At 38.8% G+C, this 19,065-nt stretch overlaps 1 protein-coding gene across 2 annotated transcripts in view; it reads left to right on the plus strand.

The window, feature by feature from the left end:
- The window catches only part of MARCHF11 (membrane associated ring-CH-type finger 11), a gene marked incomplete at its 5' end in the record, with an annotated part of 118,118 nt that overhangs the window by 82,730 nt on the left and 16,323 nt on the right, over positions 1–19,065 (plus strand). Inside the window, one exon of one of the 2 annotated variants that reach the window (XM_082622913.1) lies at positions 14,430–14,622. The exons of the other annotated variant lie outside the window; for it this stretch is intronic. Within the exon in view, the coding sequence (XP_082479039.1) occupies positions 14,430–14,622 (193 nt within the window). The remainder of the gene's footprint in view (positions 1–14,429; positions 14,623–19,065) is intronic. 2 annotated transcript variants of the gene reach the window in all.

A 19,065-nucleotide genomic window follows, 5' to 3' on the forward strand; every position in this document is an offset into this window, starting at 1 on the left:
GCTTTCTGCCTCCTTCCAAATGTGTTTTTATGAGGACAGGTTTTCAGATATGTATGTTCAGATATGGAATAGGCTGATGTCTCTCCTCAGTAGACACATTGTTTTTTCATCCATGCCCATCATTTATCTCAGAACCAGACTTGTTTTGCTTTTCTCTCTTATCTGAAGAGCTATCCATTCTCCAGAACAGCACAATCATTTAGTTTGTAAGGTAGTAGTTTCCCTCTCTGATTTGCCGAATCCGGAAGCTGTTTGGTGTCAAAATATTAGAATTATCCTAACATTTTTGAATAGCTTTCTTCCAATTCCTAATCAAAAACATAAAAGGCCAGCTGCTTTTACTAATCTGGGTTATTTCAGTGAATGGAGACACAGTGCAGGATGACCATACAGTTATTGATGTTATAGTGACCTTGGCTGTGGCCTTGGATGAGGGTAGCTCAGTCTGTCTGTCCATCTATCCATTTATCCATCCATCCATTTATCTGCCTATCACCCATCCATCCACCCATCTATCCTTCCTTCCTCCCTCTATCCCTCCCTTGTTTCTTTCCATGCGTCCCTATCTATCTATCCAGTGTAAGAAAGAAATCTTTCCTTAAGCAACATGCTTTTCCTTCCTTTATCAATGCTTCATTGAATCATCTATCATTCATTTCAAAAATTAGCATCCTGTGTTACTATATAGCTGTAGCTTATTTCATGCAGGATCACAAGGAATTTGAATTTGTTTTTAATTAGGCACCTTGAACATATCAGCGTATTAGTCACCATCTGACATTATCCTCCCTGCACTGTTTCTCATGCATTTTCTGGCTGAGTCACCATGTAATGCAGTTTGCTGGCTGATGAGATGACCCGTGACACACTTTGGACATCACTGCTGTTAGGTTTCCCAGGAAATTAAGTGCAATTATCTTGAAAAGAATCAGGCTCTTTCCCCCTCATTTTTTTTTAAAGATAAGCATGCTTTAAGTTCAGAAGAGAGTACAACTAAAACAGCCACAGTCCAAACACAGCATCTATTTTAGTCTTACATGTGATAGACTAGGGTTTCTTGACCTTGGCACTATAGACATTTTGGGCCTGGTTGAGAACTAAATTAGAAAGTTACAGTGACTTTGGGGTCCTTTCATGCTGTCAAAACAAATCACTCACATAAAGAGATAAAGCAAAACTAAGTCTCCTTCACTGACCCAATGTGGGTTCTGTTGATGTGCCAGGCGCTGTACCAAGTAACAAGGACTCAGTCAGACATCCATAAGGTCCCATCCCTGCCTGCACGGAGCTCACAGTGAGGTCAGGGAAGCAGGCGTGTAAACAGGTAATCATGTATCAGCGTGACTTAATAGGGAGAAAGTTAGTCATATTGCTGGATGTTCTGTATCTATCAGATTGTTCTCTATCTATCACTTATCACTTCTCAAATGGTTCCTCAAGGGTTCTGCAGACACAGCCTTACTTTAAATTGGGCACCACAGAAACATCCCTTGTTCATTTCCCCACCTTGGAGCCTTGCTTAGGTCGCTCCTGCCTGGAAGGTCTTAATCTCAGACTTGTACATCTCCATATTCTCCCTGCCATTCATAGGCAGGCCAGTCTCCTCCAGGAAGCCATTCTAGATTGCTTGAGTTTGTATTGATGTCTGCCCACCAAACTCCCATTATGAAACTCACAGTCTCTTCTGCACAGTTTATGGCTTAACTGCATGCTGCATTATCTGATCCCCCTCTGTTTCCCATGTATTGGTCTCATCACTCAAGTAGATTATGGGCTATTTGAGGTGGAAACCAGGTCTTATACTGGAATATTTATGTTAATGGTCTAAGAAGTCACTATTTGACTGCTATTGGCTTGCAAAACTAGGTGTGGGAATTGAACTCAAATCTATTAGAAAAGATGAGTGAAAGATAAAATGAAATTAAAGCAAAAGCTGTAGCCAAAGAGTGAGAGCTGCTTGGTCTTCTGTCTGGCACGTTCTTTTCTGCCGAATGCACCTCTACTGATGCTTGCAAACCCCAGAGCACGTTACCTCCTTCTTATGCTTTTGTGGCTCCCTGTCATGAAGGGTATCTCTGCTCTGCACTTGGAGAATGCTGTGTGCACAGATGTGGTTGCTGGGAGATCCCCTGTGGGCACCTGTCATGTGGACACTCAGGTATCCAGAACAGGGGCTGACATATCTCACAGTAGTGTCGCATCCTGTACTTCTGCCTGGCCTGGCAAATAGTAGGTTCTCAATTCAAATGTGAACAAATGACCTCAAGTTTAAGCAAAGGGAATCTCTCTTTAGTGAGGAAAAGCTTCTTCTTTATTATTCCTATAAAACCTTTATGATGGGAAAACTACGAGACAGTGAGGAATTCCAGGAACTAGTAGGAAGCATTCGTCTGTTTGTTTTGTTCAAAATATTGCTCAAAGTAAACAATAAAATACAAGAAGATATCATAGCTATTCTTCCCACCACTCACCTCCCCCTTACTGGCGATTAATAAGTTGCCAAATCTTGCTTAAGGAATTTATAGTTTCTTATGTCAGTGGAAATGATGTTTTGCACTCAAGCAAAGTGTTATGTTAACCGTGGCAGGATGTCAGGAAATGGGTCACGGTTTGAGGTGTATCTGGGAGCTGGGTGGGGTAGCCGTCCCCAGACACACTGGTGATTGTTCTCCATCAGACTTCATCTAGAAACATCTAAAAGTGGAGGGCTCAAGGTTTCCCTGTCTCAGAGAAGTTTTCAATTAAGGCTCTTTTGCCTTTGGAATGCTATGTACCCAGGCGCTGTGGTATGTGTGACAGGACTAGGAAACATCCTGTCACCTTCAGACCTTGTTCTTTCTTGTGATTATCTAATAGCCGTTGCCTGATGGGATACAGTACAACTCCATAGCCAATCCTGGAAGCCCCTCATGAGCTGGCCTGCACCGCTTGCCAACGTGAATTCTACTCTGAAGTGACAATAAAAATCTCACTCTTTCCAAAATATACTAGCTCCTTTGCACGTGCTTCTTTTTGCCTGCACTTCCCATCTCTCTGCCAAATCTTCAGCATACTGTCTTTCCACCGATCCCTTTTTTTTAACCTAAACTTTTAAACTCAGCTCACTTGTCCTGGAAGCCTTATGCATTTCTTTTTCTATTTGTGAGTGATCCCATGAGAAAAAGGCTTTTTCCTCAGTCTAGTGCCTTCTGTAGGGCCTGGCACATACCAGGCTGCCAGTAAGTAAGTGTATGTTGAATGAACAACATATACATGTCAGAAATTTAAAGGCGGCAGAATTCCGTGCACTTTTGCTTTGGTGGTGTCATCCCACAGTGAGACTTCTCTAACCAAGAACTGAGGCAAAACCCAGTTTCACGCAGTAGACACTGCACGTTCAATGCTCAGTTTGATGGGGTCTGTCCTCCCTGTTACTGATTCACCAGCTTCACTGTCTTACAGCCACTGGTTCAGAGTCTAGAGCCCAGTTAAGGAAGGAGAGCTAGGTATGGAGGTGTCAGTACACAATTATTCTCAGACAACTATGTCAGATGTCACTTTATAGTGAAGAACACTGAGGTCCTTATGAGAAGAATAACTCACTTGGTCAAAGAGCCAATTCACAGCTCTCTGTTTGAACCAGCACATTATACTGCCTCCCCATAGCCAAGGAAAACCACTATGTAAAGATTCTGCATAAATTACACAGAAGAGGTGACCTTGACTCATGCTATGGTCCTTAATTACCAAGGGTGCTCTTCTGACCACCAGGGGAATATACAGTGTTTGGTCTTCTCGATGAAAATAATAAATAAACAATCTATAATAAGAATAGAGAAGAGATTATTTGAGACAAACTGAGGACTGTATCCCAGGAGACACCCTCTCATATAACTCCAAGGAACTGCTCCAGAGAAGCATGGTTTTCAGCACAGTTTTATATCTTGTCAGAAGAAAAAACGTGAAACAAGTCAGGGATACATTCCTTCAAGGTTTCAAGAAAAACAGACCAGCACATACACAGCCAGACAGTATGGCCTTGGCACCTGGGAAGACAGTCTTATCAAAGAAGTACCAGCATTGGCATCCAGAAAGGGAGGCATTTAAACTTTATTTTTAACCTGGACATTCTTTACTTCTGGTCAATGCACCCTTTTCTTTAATAATTAAAGCAGGTGTACAATGTATGTTTGATGGTCCACAAACAGAATGTTTTAGTTAGCATAAAATTCATGTTAACTCATGTATAAGCCAGAATGATTTCCCCATACCTCAATATGTGAAAATTTCTTTTATCAGTCCGCATGAACTGAGTATTTCAAATGGGAAGGTAGTTGCTTTCCATGAAAATTCTGTTCCAAAAACAAGGTTGAAAACAGTTAACAGCCCATTGAGAGTTTTAATAATCTCCTTTAGCAAAGGTAGCTTTCAACTCCTTGTGGAGAGAACAAATAAATATGATTATGACCACCTACTAATTACTTACAGATCCCCTGGGGAGCTTCTGTTCAAACATCATTAATACCAAATACTGAGAAGAATATTGAAACAAAAACGCATTACATGCAGACGTACACTTTTAATTCATACGGGACAAAATCTGGTTACTGAGATTAACTGTATTAGACAGTTGACACTTGGGGCAAATTTCCCTGATTTGAAATAATGGATAGCACCTGCTTTGGACGAAAGAATTAACACACAGAGGGAAAGGGCAGTACAAGCTCTTGAACACTGAAGAGCTAAAGTGTATTTTTATTTCAACATTTAGACTGTTAAATCTGGATCACCATGCCCTTGAAAACTATGGAAATCTGTAGCAATCAAAATAAAGAGATGACATTGAGAAATGAGATATGGATGGTTTTGAAAGAATTAGGAGAAAAAACTGGAGGAATAAATATGTTTTTTCTTAAGTGAGATCCAGAATTACGGTGTCCTCGTGTAGACTCCATACCCTACAGTTGCTAAACTAATGCTTGTTAGTTCAGAAAGCTGTTGCTCCCGTTGATTCCGTCACTTGAGAGATTTTTCTCAGTGAGGCAAAACCTTCCAACTAAGGATACTCGTCCCTTATGAGAAGGTGTCACACCTTCTACTCCTTTGATCTGCTATCTTCCTGGGCATCTGGAGACAGCCAGCTAGGAGAGTCTTCGGGACTCAGCCTCCCATTTCCAAAGACATTTTCTCTTTTAGTTTTTAGTTTATGATCAATTACATTGATTGATTTTTTAAAATTAATTTTTAGTGGAGTGCAGTTGCTTTACAATGTTGTGTTAGTCTCTGCTGTACAGCAAAGTGAATCAGTTATACGTACATATATCCCCTCTTTTTTAGATTTCCTTCCCATTTAGGTCACCACAGGGCACTGAGTAGAGTTCCCTGTGCTATACAGTAGGTTCTCATGAGTTATCTTTTTTTTTTTAACATCTTTATCGGAGTATAATTGCTTTACAATGTTGTGTTAGTTCCTGCTGTATAACAAAGTGAATCAGCTATATGTATACATATATCCCCGTATCCCCTCCCTCTTAGGTCTCCCTCCCACCCTCCCTATCCCACCCCTCTAGGTGGTCACAAAGCACCGAGCTGATCTCCCTCTGCTATGTGGCTGCTTCCCACTAGCTATCTATTTTACATTTGTTTTTTGTTTGTTTGTTTGTTTTTAGTTTCTGCTTTACAACAAAGTGAATCAGCCATACATAAACATCTGTTCCCATATCCCTTCCCTTCTGTGTCCCCCCCTCCCACCCTCCCCATCCCACCCCTCCAGGCGGTCACAAAGCACCAAGCTGATCCCCCCGCGCTACGCGGCTGCCTCCCACCATCTATCTACCCCACGTTTGGCAGTGTATACACGTCCATGCCTCTCCCTCGCTTTGTCACAGCTTACCCTTCCCCCTCCCCATATCCTCAAGTAGGTCTGTGTCTTTATTCCTGTTTTACCCTTAGGTTCTTCATGACATTTTTTTCCCTTAAATTCCATATATATGTGTTAGCATACGGTATTTGTCTTTCTCTTTCTGACTTACTTCACTCTGTATGACAGACTCTAGGTCTATCCACCTCATTACAAATAGCTCAATTTCGTTTCTTTTTATGGCTGAGTAATATTCCATTGTATATATGTGCCACATCTTCTTTATCCATTCATCCGATGATGGACACTTAGGTTGTTTCCATCTCCGAGCTATTGTGAATAGAGCTGCAATGAACATTTTGGTACATGTCTCTTTTTGAATTATGGTTTTCTCAGGGTATATGCCTAGTAGTGGGATTGCTGGGTCATATGGTAGTTCTATTTGTAGTTTTTTAAGGAACTTCCATACTGTTCTCCATAGTGGCTGTACCAATTCACATTCCCACCAGCAGTGCAAGAGTGTTCCCTATTCTCCACACCCTCTCCAGCATTTATAGTTTCTAGATTTTTTGATGATGGCCATTCTGACTGGTGTGAGATGATATCTCATTGTAGTTTTGATTTGCATTTCTCTAATGAGTAAAGATGTTGAGCATCCTTTCATGTGTTTGTTGGCAGTCTGTATATCTTCTTTGGAGAAATGTCTAGGTCTTCTGCCCATTTTTGGATTGGGTTGTTTGTCTTTTTGCTATTGAGCTGCATGAGCTGCTTCTAAATTTTGGAGATTAATCCTTTGTCAGTTGCTTCATTTGCAAATATTTTCTCCCATTCTGAGGGTAGTCTTTTGGTCTTGTTTCTGGTTTCCTTTGCTGTGCAAAAGCTTTGAAGTTTCATTAGGTCCCATTTGTTTATCTTTGTTTTTATTTCCATTTCTCTAGGAGGTAAGTCCAAAAGGATCTTGCTGTGATTTATGTCATAGAGTGTTCTGCCTGTGTTTTCCTCTAAGAGTTTGATAGTTTCTGGCCTTACATTTAGGTCTTTAATCCATTTTGAGCTTATTTTTGTGTATGGTGTTAGGGAACGTTCTAATCTCATACTTTTACATGTCCCTGTCCAGTTTTCCCAGCACCACTTATTGAAGAGGCTGTCCTTTCTCCAATGAGCATTCCTGCCTCCTTTATCAAAGATAAGGTGACCATATGTGCATGGGTTTATCTCTGGGCTTTCTATCCTGTTCCATTGATCTATCTTTCTGTTTTTGTGCCAGTACCACACTGTCTTGATTACTGTAGCTTTGTAGTATAGTCTGAAGTCAGGGAGCCTGATTCCTCCAGCTCTGTTTTTCATTTTCAAGATTGCTTTGGCTATTCGGGATCTTTTGTTTTTCCAAACAAATTCATTTGGTAGTGTATATAAGTCCATGCCACTCTCTCACTTCATCCCAGCTTACCCTTCCCCCTCCCCGTGTCCTCAAGTCCATTCTCTAGTAGGTCTGCGTCTTTATTCCGTTTTTTTAGACATTGATTGATACTTGAATGTTATATTAACCTTACATTCCTAGGATAAACTCCACTCACTCGTGCTGCATTATTATTTTTATATATTAATGGATTTGATTTGCTAATATTTTGTAGAGGATTTTTTTTTCACCTATGCTTATATGGAATATGGTCTGAAATTATTTTTTTCTTGTAATGTTTTTGTCAGGTTTTGGTATCTGGTTTATGCTGACCTCATAAAATGAGTTGGGAAATATTCTGTCCTCCTTTATTTTCTGAAAGAGTATATGTTAAATTGACATTGTGTTTTCTAAATGTTTGATAAAATGCTCCAGTGAAACCATCTGGTCCGGGAGGTGTTTGTTCATTTGTTTGTGGAAGGCTTTTGATTAAAAATTCAATTTATTTTATATAGCATTATCCTATTTCTATACATTCTGTTTCTTCTTGAGTCAGTTTTGATAAGTTGTGTTTTTCAGAGAACTTGTCTATTTCATCTGTATAATTGAATTCATTAGCATAAAGCTGTTTATAATATTCTTTTACTTCTCTTTTCATCTGTAGGATCCGTCATCATATCCTCTCTTTCATTTCTTGGTTAGTCTTGCTAGTTTTATCAATTTTATTAACATTTAAAAGAAGCAGTTTCATGTTTCCCTAATTATTTTCTCTAGGTTCTTTAGATTTCACCTTTCTCAGACAAAGCAAATTTCTTTTGTCTGACTTTAACCTCATGTCTGATAAGTTTATGAAAATGCTTTTCTTGCAGAGAAGATGCATATTAAACCATGAAATCATTTTTAATATGCAGCCTATAAATACAACTCTACAAAGAATGGGCATATAATTAACTGAATGTCTTATCCGCATGTCAAATTGATTACATGTTGAGATGTTTTCTGCCAGCATTTAAAATCCCAACTTTAGTGGTTCAATTTAAACACTATCTAAAGATTACTGAAAATAGGTCTCAGCTAAATTCATTTTTCTGAAGAGGACACTTCTTAAGAGGCGGTGTTCTCTCCTGTGACACTAGTAAGTAATCCCACCTGTCACACTGCATGCTATAAATCATTGTACTACAAATCTATTAGCTAAGATTCATATCTGGCCTACCTTGTAAAAACAAAGATGAAACAGTGCTTCAGACTGAGTGATTTAATGCATACTGAAAGATCTACTTTCTCTGAGTTCAGCCTCATTCCCTCTGAGCACGTGTTATTTTCAGGGAGGAAACTGACTCTAAATTGAGAAGCTACATCAACTATTTCAGACAATGGAATGACAGGAGCATCTTTCTAAATAGCTTCCTGGAGGCCTGATGGAGTGCACTCCTTTCTCTGGTTCTTATCTTACTGGCTAGAAGTGATTTATACAAGGGGAAGACTCAGTCTTGTCATGGCTTGGACTCCCATCATTTCTTTAAAGAAAATTCCGAGCTTTTTCTTCTATCCGTTTTTGTCTGAAGGCAGTAATAAACCTGAGATATAATTTCATTGGTAAGGGCAACAATTAGTGCCATGGTTTCAGAGCAGTCTGTGGTAATTATTGGGGTACTTATCCAGTTTCACATGAAGGGTGCCACACCAACGTGGACCCTCACACACAGTGATGCCCAATTTGGGGCCACACACGTTGTATCTTTCCAGGGCTGAGGGACCTTACTTGGTGCATCTCTGAACAGTCATATATAAAGAGAATATTAAATAATTTCCAATATGAGTTTATTTAATTCCCTCCAAACTTCACTAAAATTAAAGAAGCATAACTCCTTGAGAGTGTTATCTTTATGTTAATACTCATTTAATAAACTGCAGCTTTCAGACTCAAGAAGTATGTGAGGATGCCAGTTGGGAAGTTATAGGTCAGATTTAGTCGGTACTCTGCTGAGCTGCGTTTTGCATTTGTTGACTTTTTTCACCCCTACAGCTACCTTTTAGATAGGTGTAACTATGTCCTTTGTGGTTTTGCTTTTAGATGTAAAATGTGTCAGTTTAAGTAGGCAGAGAGAAGGTGGGAAGGACAGATGTTATGCAGAGAGAAGGACACGTTAGAAAGAACCTAGGCTTTGGAAGCAGATCTGAGTTTAAATTCTCACTTCTCTACTCACTGGTAGTTTAGCCAGAGCTGAACTTTATCTTGTAGGCAGTGATAGAATGGATGTGGAGAGAATGTTAATCTGGCAATCAGATAGGTGATGGAAACTAAAATCAGGCTATGGTGTATTTAAAGCATTGACTAGGTGTGTTCAGCTGTTTGGTGAACCTAAGGGGAGGTGAGACTCAGCTTCTGCTATCATGGTATGCATTCCGTGGATAACAGGGAGAGAAACAGCTATCTGGGATTCCAGTGAAAGAAATACACACTAAGCAGAAGTATACATAGTGGATTGTGGGGTCCCTAAGGAGGATTTCTGCTTAGAAAAGGAGGGGCAGGAGGGGGACAGCTTTTTAGAAGAGCTGGCATCATAGCCAGTTATGGATGGATGAGAGGTTTCATCAGGTGAGAACGTGCTCAAAGGCAGAGAGGGACCAAAGTACCTGGCATTTGGGAGAATACAAAGAATCAGATGAAGCTGAACTGAGGAGTGTACCTCTGTCTCTCCTCCCTCCCTTCCTTCCTCCCTTCCTTTTTTCCTTTCTTTCTTCCTTCCTTCCTTCCTTCTTTCTTTCCCTTCATCCTTCCAACTTTCTTCTTCTCTTCTTTCCTCTCTTCCTTGTAATATTCCTACATCCCCTTTTTTCATCGTTCCTGCAGCAGTTATGTGCCAGGCACTGGGAATATGTGCTGAACCAAATAGTTAGCCTCCTTGATGGAGCTTGGAGTCCAGCCCAGCAGGGGCAGCTTTTCTTTCATTAGGAATGTAGACTGGGGAGTTACATAGAGGATCAGCGAATGACTCACAGCTGGACGTCCAGCTAGAAAGCTATTTCAGTAGACCAGAGAAGACAGACTTGAAGCTTTTATCAGGAAATTGCCATGGCACTGAAATGATGGGGGGTGTGCAATTAATTGTTATCAGAGCTCAGTGGAATCATTACACAGAATAGTATAAGGGTGAAGAGCATGAACCTAGAAGTCAGACTATCTGTGTTTATATCTCAGCTCCAGTCCTTACTGGGCGTTTAACCTTGGACAAATTGTTTAACTTATCTCTGCTTGTTTCCCAACCTGTAAAATGGGATTATAGTAGTACCCTCCTCCTAAGGTTGTTGTGGGAATTGAATGAGTTAGTATGCAGGACTTAGAAAAGTGCCTGGCACATATTAGCCCTGGATAAATACAGGCTGTGAATATTAAATTACTTCTTCTAGTACACAAAATAAGAATGAACTTCCCAAAGAGGAACCAGTTGGGCCCATTTTTGCTAGAAACAATAGGTTCAACAGTTGTGTAGAAGTGGACAGCTTTTTAGGTCTATAAAAGAGTCACACATAATCACATATTATGAAAAGAAAGAAAATAATAGCAATTATTGGCTCTAAGCCAATCTGGTTATTGTTGTATTACTTTCCAAATATGGGAAGAAATTTAAGTGAAAAAATATATATACATACTTATATATCAACTTTTAGAGGAGAAACGTGTGCTCAGCAGTTGACAAATTTTGTTCAAGATTCAGAAGTGCTTTACAAACTGAAATTCAGGCCTTGCATACCATTGGGGTAGAGAGAGAAGACTCAAGACTCTCATCTTCTGTTTTTATTGTCCAAGCAAATGGTCCATTAACACAGCTCCTTTAGGCTGAGCCTGGTAGATGATGTGTGTCTTCCAGGGCAAGGATGCTATGTGGGTGTTTCCTAGTGGTAGGAAGCAGCATTATTTTTCCTAAGGCAAGAATGTGATCAATCCCACTTTTCGCACATAATGGTAAAAATAAGAGAGCAGTACATAGTGAGAAAAGAAATTATCAAGATGTTATCAGTGTTCAAAGGGAAATCCCTAAGTTCATAATTGGTTTAATAAACTTTGTTTCAATAACAGTTTGTCCGCATTAGCTATTCAGTGAAATGGTATTAATTTTAGGGTTCATCAGTATGTGAAGAATATCCATGCACTTTCAGACACATTTGCACATCTGCATTATTAGCGAAGTGACGTAAAACCAAAATTTTAAGGGGCTCATTATAGATTTTAAACAGTTTATCCTTCTTTAAAAGTAAACTTCAAAAATCCCAAATTACTTCTTATATCCACAACAAAAAAATCTTTTCTACGATAATAGTAAATAATTGAGCCTCCCAGTGTATTGTAATCAAGAGTTGTTCTTTTTTTCCTAGCTTTCTGACATAATTTTAAACACATTAATTTCAAACGACCAGGCATTTGAATTTTAAACCATTTTAAATTTGGTAACACCAAACAAGTGTGAAGCATTGATGTTTCTTTTTTTTTGTTGAAGTATAGTTGATTTACAATGTTGTGTTAGTTTCAGGTATACAGCAAAGTGATTCAGTTATATAATATATATTATATATTATATGTATTCTTTTTCAGACTCTTTTCCCTCATAGGTTATTACAAAATATTGAGTAGAGTTCCCTGTGCTATACAGTAGGTCCTTGTTGCGTATCTATTTTATATATAGTAGTGTGTGTGTATTTTAATCCCAACATCCTAATTTATCCCTCCCCCCCACCTTTCCTCTTTGCTAGCCATGTTTGTTTTCTATGTCTGTGGGTCTATTTCTGCTTTGTATATAAGTTCATTTGTATCAGGTTTTTTTTAGATTCCACATATAAGCCATATCATATGTTTCTTTTTCCTAGTAAGTCTGACCCTTTGCTCATTCACCTTCCTTGTCAAGGAACAGCTGAGCCTCATGTGTGGGAAGCCTGCCACCTGAGCATGGCCTCCCGGTCCTGGCAGTCATGCTGACTCTGAGAACAAAGCCACCAGTTTCCTTGTCCCAGGACACACCACAACACCATAGAACTATACCCACCAGTTCACCCAAATCCGAGTGCCTACTAGGGTCCACCATGTTGTTACTGAATGGGCATGCAGGCAGCCTGGATCAACTAATTAATTAATAAGCCAAACTGAAACTAAATATAATTAATTATACAATATTGAGCTGTCCAAATTTAACTCCACTAAAATCACATAATGAATCTGGAACATAAAGGATTCCTGGCAAAAGGAAAATAGATTTCAGTATGTAAAACACATTCTTGGTGAATCCTCTTCACTCATTTTTGATTACCCGACTTCTGTGTTTCAGGCATATGTATTTTGAAACATGTAGCACATCATGGGAAAATCAAACACACACACATGCACGCAAGTCGGACACCTTTGCCTCGTGGATTTATAACGATGATTTGTTTTCATCTATTTGGTGTAATTAATAAGTTGACAAAGGCTAACATAGTGCCTACAGACATGATAGCATCCATCTAGGATGGATATTACTTGGAAGTAGTTTTCTATATCATTTACCATGTTTTTGTATTTAATGCAGATTTTAATGAGCATCAGAACTAAACAAGACCACAGACATTGACACTTCACACTTGTCTGGTGACACCGAATTTAAAATGGTTTAAAATTCAAATGCCTAGTCATTTGAAATTAATGTGTTTAAAATTATGTCAGGATGCTTGTAAAAAAAGAAAAAACTTCAAATACATGCTTGAAATACAACATTGATTCATTTGTAATGATAAAATAGTATTGTCTAGTTCAGTTATTATTCATGCAAAATTGTAAAAGCAAGAACCACTTTTCAATCAATGAATCTTAGTATTAAAATGGTTAGAAATACCTTTTTTATAGAATCTACCACCTTTGTCATTTGGTTCTGTTTTTTTTTTTTTTAAGAGAAACATGAAGTAAATGATCTGAGAGAATGAAATATTTCAAATGCATTTTGATATTTAATCTTTAACAAGTATAGAATTTAGAACCTTGCATCTAAGAATATGCAAGGCTCAAAGCATATTTAAAATCATTATATGTTAATTCTTTATGATGAGAGACAGAGGCAGTGAGGGAGAGAGGGAATTTATGAGTAGCGATAGACCCCTATCTGGGGATGCACATATTCAGACTCTAGGTAAGTAAAGAGGTTAAGGAAATATCAGATTCACCCAATGGATGCTGACTGTTCAAGTTTGTTTTTTCAAGGTTATTTAAACTGTTTAGGGATTCTGCTGACAAGCCACATGTTTCAGCAGCCATAACTCTCACACACAGGGAGATTGTGCAGGTTGTTTTGAGTTTCATTGTTTACTGGCAGACTATAACAGAAATTCTAGTTTTGTTTCTGTCTCAGTGATGTGAAAGTGAGAACATGACTAATTAATTCTCTCAAGCTGATAACACCCTTTGAAGATTTTTCATCATTTATACTATAAACCCTCTCAAACGCTGATGCTTCAGACACCAAATTACTTTCTCCATTGAATGGTGTGTGTTTACACAGTTTGTGAGTTTCAAAGATACTCCTTCAAGTACAAATTCTAAATCTTGACAAGAATGGCTTCATGGATTACTCATTAGATAATGAATGGCCAGTAATATCTGAGCATATGAAATGTACCAGTAACAGATAACATACAATTTTCTAGTTCCCTTATAATTATTTCAGTGTGTTAAACGACTTTTTCACGGATGTTCTTATATAGCTTATTTATTTGCTTTTTACATTTTTTTCATAAAAAAGAGATAATTCCCTTTTTTTTGCAGTAGCCAAATGTGTTAAGAGCAAAATAAATTTCCAAATAGAAGAGTCCTCACCATATTTCTTCAGAGTGTATTTAATTTCATGCACATGTGAAAGATGATAATGTGATTCCTAGGTACTAAACATTCCTCAGCCATTCACACTCAGTGTGGTTATCTGGAATAAAACTAGATTAAACTTGTAGAATGGTGAATTACTGAAAATAATGAAGTAGAGGCCATTCATTAATCTTTACCTGCTTGTCTATTTTTTATAGCCTGGATGAAATGGAAAAATTTGTTTGGGGGCCGATCAGATTGAAAAGGGTCTAACATGAAGAGAAACATGGGGCTGAAAATGTTTTTTTTTTCTTTTTCAATTATACACAGCACCTTTTTCTTACATGCCTCTGTTTTTCTTTTAGTGGCAAAGCATTTCTATAACACTGGTTGAGAAAGTTCAGATGATTGCTGTAATCCTAGGATCCCTGTTCTTAATAGCGAGTGTGACCTGGCTCCTCTGGTCAGCCTTCAGCCCCTATGCAGTGTGGCAGAGGAAGGACATCCTTTTTCAAATCTGCTATGGAATGTATGGTTTTATGGATCTAGTGTGCATAGGTAAGATCATGACCTTCAACGTTAACAAACGGTCAGTAATCCATTTCTTGCAGCTCTTATGTTTTCATCAGTTGGCTCTAACACAGAATGTTGTGGTTCACGTGACCTTGGTTATCCAGCTCATTGGCTATCTGGGGCGTCACAGTCTCGCCACTTTTCTCAAAAAGCATAGCATCTCTATTCTCAAGTAGTCTGAAAAAATGAACAGGATAATGCCCGTTTAAAGTGATGTATTTTGCAACACAAAGAAGGAGGAGTTGAAGAAATTATTTGGGGTGGGCGATGGAAGGATAGTCATTTATTTATAAGGGATAGGAGCAAATAAATCCCCCTCACAAAGCTGGGAAAGCACTGACTAGTGCCAATGGCGATATTGTATCTCTGGGGAGAGCACTGATAACCTGGAGGTGTAACATGGTGGTGTGGTGACTCCGAGGGCATAAAGGGCCCCTTGGAAGGGTAAGGACTTGGGGACAGTTTTCCTTGCTGTCCTGTGCCTCTTCGTTTCACTTATTAAATTCAGTGGCTTAGAAGAGAAATAAAGGATAGAACATTTTAGCTTAAATAGACCGTACAAAAAAGGTTCCGTATGTGTTTCACTTAACGAATCTCGTTTCCCTTATACCATGAGAAAATGGAGGTTGATTCAATTCATGCAGCATCTACCCAGTGTGTGTGAGGTGCCACAGGCATTGTGATGGTGACCAGTTGGCAATAGGAGATGGGGATGGAGAGAGGCAACACTGCACCGTATCCAGGAGATTCCCTGCTCTGATGTGGTTTACAGCTTAAAGGATGTAAAAATGCCGAGGGAGGCAGCCGTGGTTTGCAAAGAATGGTCCACGGACCACCCATGGCAGCAGCATCTGCAGTGCTTTTTTGAGAAATGCACATTCTCAGGACCCACCCTAGATCTGCCGAATCAGAAACTTCCGGGTGCCCCCCTCCCCAGCAGTCTGTGTTCACAAGCTCGCCAAGGTGCGATGAAGCTTGAGAGCCACTGATTTCAGGGAAAGGATTCTCAACCTGGGATCAAGTGCCTTGGTTTGTAACGCTGGCCTCTGCTTGGATAGATCAACTTCGTCTCTCCATATTCCTCTTCTCTCACCTATAAAAATGGGAATAAGCATCCCTAGCACACAGGCTTAAAGGAAATAACTATTATAAAATAATTATGCTATTAACTGGAAGTTGTAGCTTAAGAGTATTTAAATAAGTCACAAACACTGAAATACTTTAAACCACCTAAATTAATGCCTCTACTCACTAGACCCTTAATTTAACTAGCAGTTTTAATAGTCTCATTTTTTCTAAAAGAACTCTATACATTTAAAAAATATGATCAGCTTGGATTTCACCTCCTTTTCTTCTTTCCTCTCTTTTTACTAATATAAGACTAATAAGAAAGAAATGTATAAAATTTCAGGTCAGAAACGAAAAAAGAAGGGAGGGAAATGTCATGAATAATATGTAAACTGAACAGATGTTGCCTGAATAATTGAGCTAATCACGTATATGAACAATTTGCATTAAATGTGACAATGCATATGTAAGCATTTGGAAATTCTAAATCTCTATACAAATATAGTCTCTGGGGTATTGCTCTAAATTAAGAAGGATTACAAAATTGTTCTACAAATCCCTCAGCAAATTCAGAAATAGTGTTTATTCTATATTTCAACATAAAAGTTATAAAATACAGTATTCCACTGCTATTAAAAGGGGAGATGAAAAGCAAAAGAGCCATTAGGCTCCCAATCCAACCTGAAGGGGAAAAAATTCCAGTTGACTTTATTACAGCACTGAAAAGGGCCATGTCTTTCTTGGTTAGGAAATCATTTTCTTGAATTCCACAGCCTGCATTTAATGCTGAGTTATTGTAACTTAAATTTTCATTGTTAATGCCAGTCTTTTAATCGAGATTATTAGGATTCTGGTTTTAAGAGCACATACGTATAAACGTGATCTTTTTGACAATGTATGACGTCTTTGGGCCTCCCTTTTGAAATCTGGGTGTTTGCCCTTTTTATAAAGTCAAGTTTCTTAGGAACAAAAACCAATTGACATTTTCCTGAATAAGCTTTGGAGAGTGGATTTTTATCTAAGTTTTAAATATCAACAATACTTTTCATTGTCTTTTTGTTCATCAAATCAAAATCCCATCATACAATAGTTTATGTATATTTTGAAAAATATTAAAGAATTCAGATTGAACAACAGTGCTCATTTCATTTGGCAATCTCATTAATTAGCCTATTTGGACCCAGAGAAAATCTTATTTTTTTTTCCCAAGAAATTGAGAAACCACTAAGTCAGAAAGCAAATACATGTAGGCTACCAACAGCCAACTGGATCATAGCAGGTAATAGCTCCTGGTAGCATTTTGAATTAATTAAAATGTCTTCTAATTAAATGTAGACAGTAACAAAGTAGATTACATTGATTATACCTCAGATACATACCCCTGACTGCAAGAACAGAGTCAGAGTTAGAGTGAAAAGCAGGCTTTTCAACTTTGAGTCCGATTTGTTCAGCTCAGTTCAATAAGCTTTGTATGTGTCAAACACAGTACTAAGTGCTGGGGATGCAAATGAGAGTCGGTCACTTTCCTGTCCCCCTAAGGGCTCCCAGCCACAAGAGCAGGACAGACGTGGAAATAACTAGAACTCAGCTGGATGTGCAGAGTGATGGACGTATGCACAGGAGATGGTAGTTGGACAAAGCAGGGGGAGATTGATGCTGGCTGTTTTATGCAGGGAGGGAACATTTTCAGGCAGATTTCATGGGGGAAGTGATAGCCAAGCAGGCTGATGGATGAAGAGATGCTTGGCAAGGGGGGAGATGGCCCCGCTGTCACCACTGGAGGATGTAAGATTGGCTCCCCGTACAGAGGGCTTTAAAGTAGTTGGAAACATTCCCGTATTCCTGTTCATCCAAGTTTTCAAACGTGTTTGTACCTAAACGAGAAGGAGCAGATGACAGCTTCGTAAATGTTCTTCTTAAAAAAGAATTCTGCAAATCCGTAGAAGATTATTGCAGAACCAAAAATATGTTATAATCCAGCCAGTGTATGTAATGTTTAGGAAGAGATTTTTATTGGATTGTTAAATCGAAAAGTAAAGATTTGTCGAAAATTTATTTACTTGGGGAAATTTACTTATTTCCAGGCAAAGTAAATTTGTTTGTTGCTTTCATTTATTTTTATGTAAAACATTTTCTGCTTTTGCAAGATCCACTTTCTTCTTACTATTAAAGTTTGAATTATCCCAAGGGTCTAGGTACCATTATTGTTCAAATACCTAGATCAGGGCTGTCCAACAGAACTTTCTGCGGTGATGAAAATGTTGTATATCTGTGTTGTCCAATACCATGGACACTAGCAACATTAAGCTGTTGAGCACTTGAAATGTAGTTAGTGAGAATGAGAAACTGAATCTTAAATTTAATTTTATTTAAATTAATTTAAATTTAACTCAGTCACATGTGGCTAGTGGCTACCATATTGGACAGATTTCTAGATGATGGAATGGTAAATGTGTGAGGGCTTGATGAACAAGTTTCACCTTGTCTATATAAACAGGCTGTATTTCCTAAATGATAAAGTAACTCTGTTCCATGAGAGATGAATAGAGTGAAAATGAGTTCAAGAGGATTAGGAGAAGGGTGTTAAAGGTGAGAGGCTGGTGGTCAAGAGATAAACAGAGAGCTGTAAGAGGCAGACGTCTTAAGGAAATGGAAGTACAGAGAGATATAACTTTGTATTATGTTTGTGGAGCTCTTTTAAATATTTACATCGATGGCATTCAGACTATGATTGTGCACCAGGAAAACTAATATAAAGGATTTAAATCACTGAGATGTTGTAGCCCAGGGTCAGCGACTTAGGGAGAAGTAATAACCACAGCAGGCCTGCATTGGCTCCCTAAGAAGATTTGCACAGTGGACAAAGAAAGATTAGCAAACTTAGAAATGAAAAGCAAATGCCTGGCGGAAGGCTCCGGGCACAGGACCACTTTGCACATAAAACACTTCCATCGACCGGGTAACTCAAGGGAAGCTTGGGCCACGAGAGGAATCCATTTATGAATGACTCACAGAAATGAGGGACTAAGTAAGACTCGGCCATAAGGACGGGGGGTCATTTGATTACCTTGCCTCTGGGAGGTGAGGGCAGTTTACCAAGTCTCCTCAGTGCCTGGTAGAACCTCATGAGGTGAGTTCAGGCTCTTTGTAGAAGCAACAAACTAAAACGAAAACCCTATTATGTTAGTGGGATTCCCGAAACAGAGGTAGCAGTGCTTGTACCTAATCACATTAACACTCCAAATTAGTGCCAAAACCACGCTGGGAAAATATTTGTATCTTCCCTGGGATGGTAAGGGAAGGAACTGGTTATGGCTACAAAATTTAAAAACTTGAGTTACTTTAGTTCTTTTAAAAGAT

Source organism: Mesoplodon mirus, assembly GCF_964341445.2.
Source record: "Mesoplodon mirus genome assembly, chromosome: 5".
NCBI classification, from domain to species: domain Eukaryota; kingdom Metazoa; phylum Chordata; class Mammalia; order Artiodactyla; family Ziphiidae; genus Mesoplodon; species Mesoplodon mirus.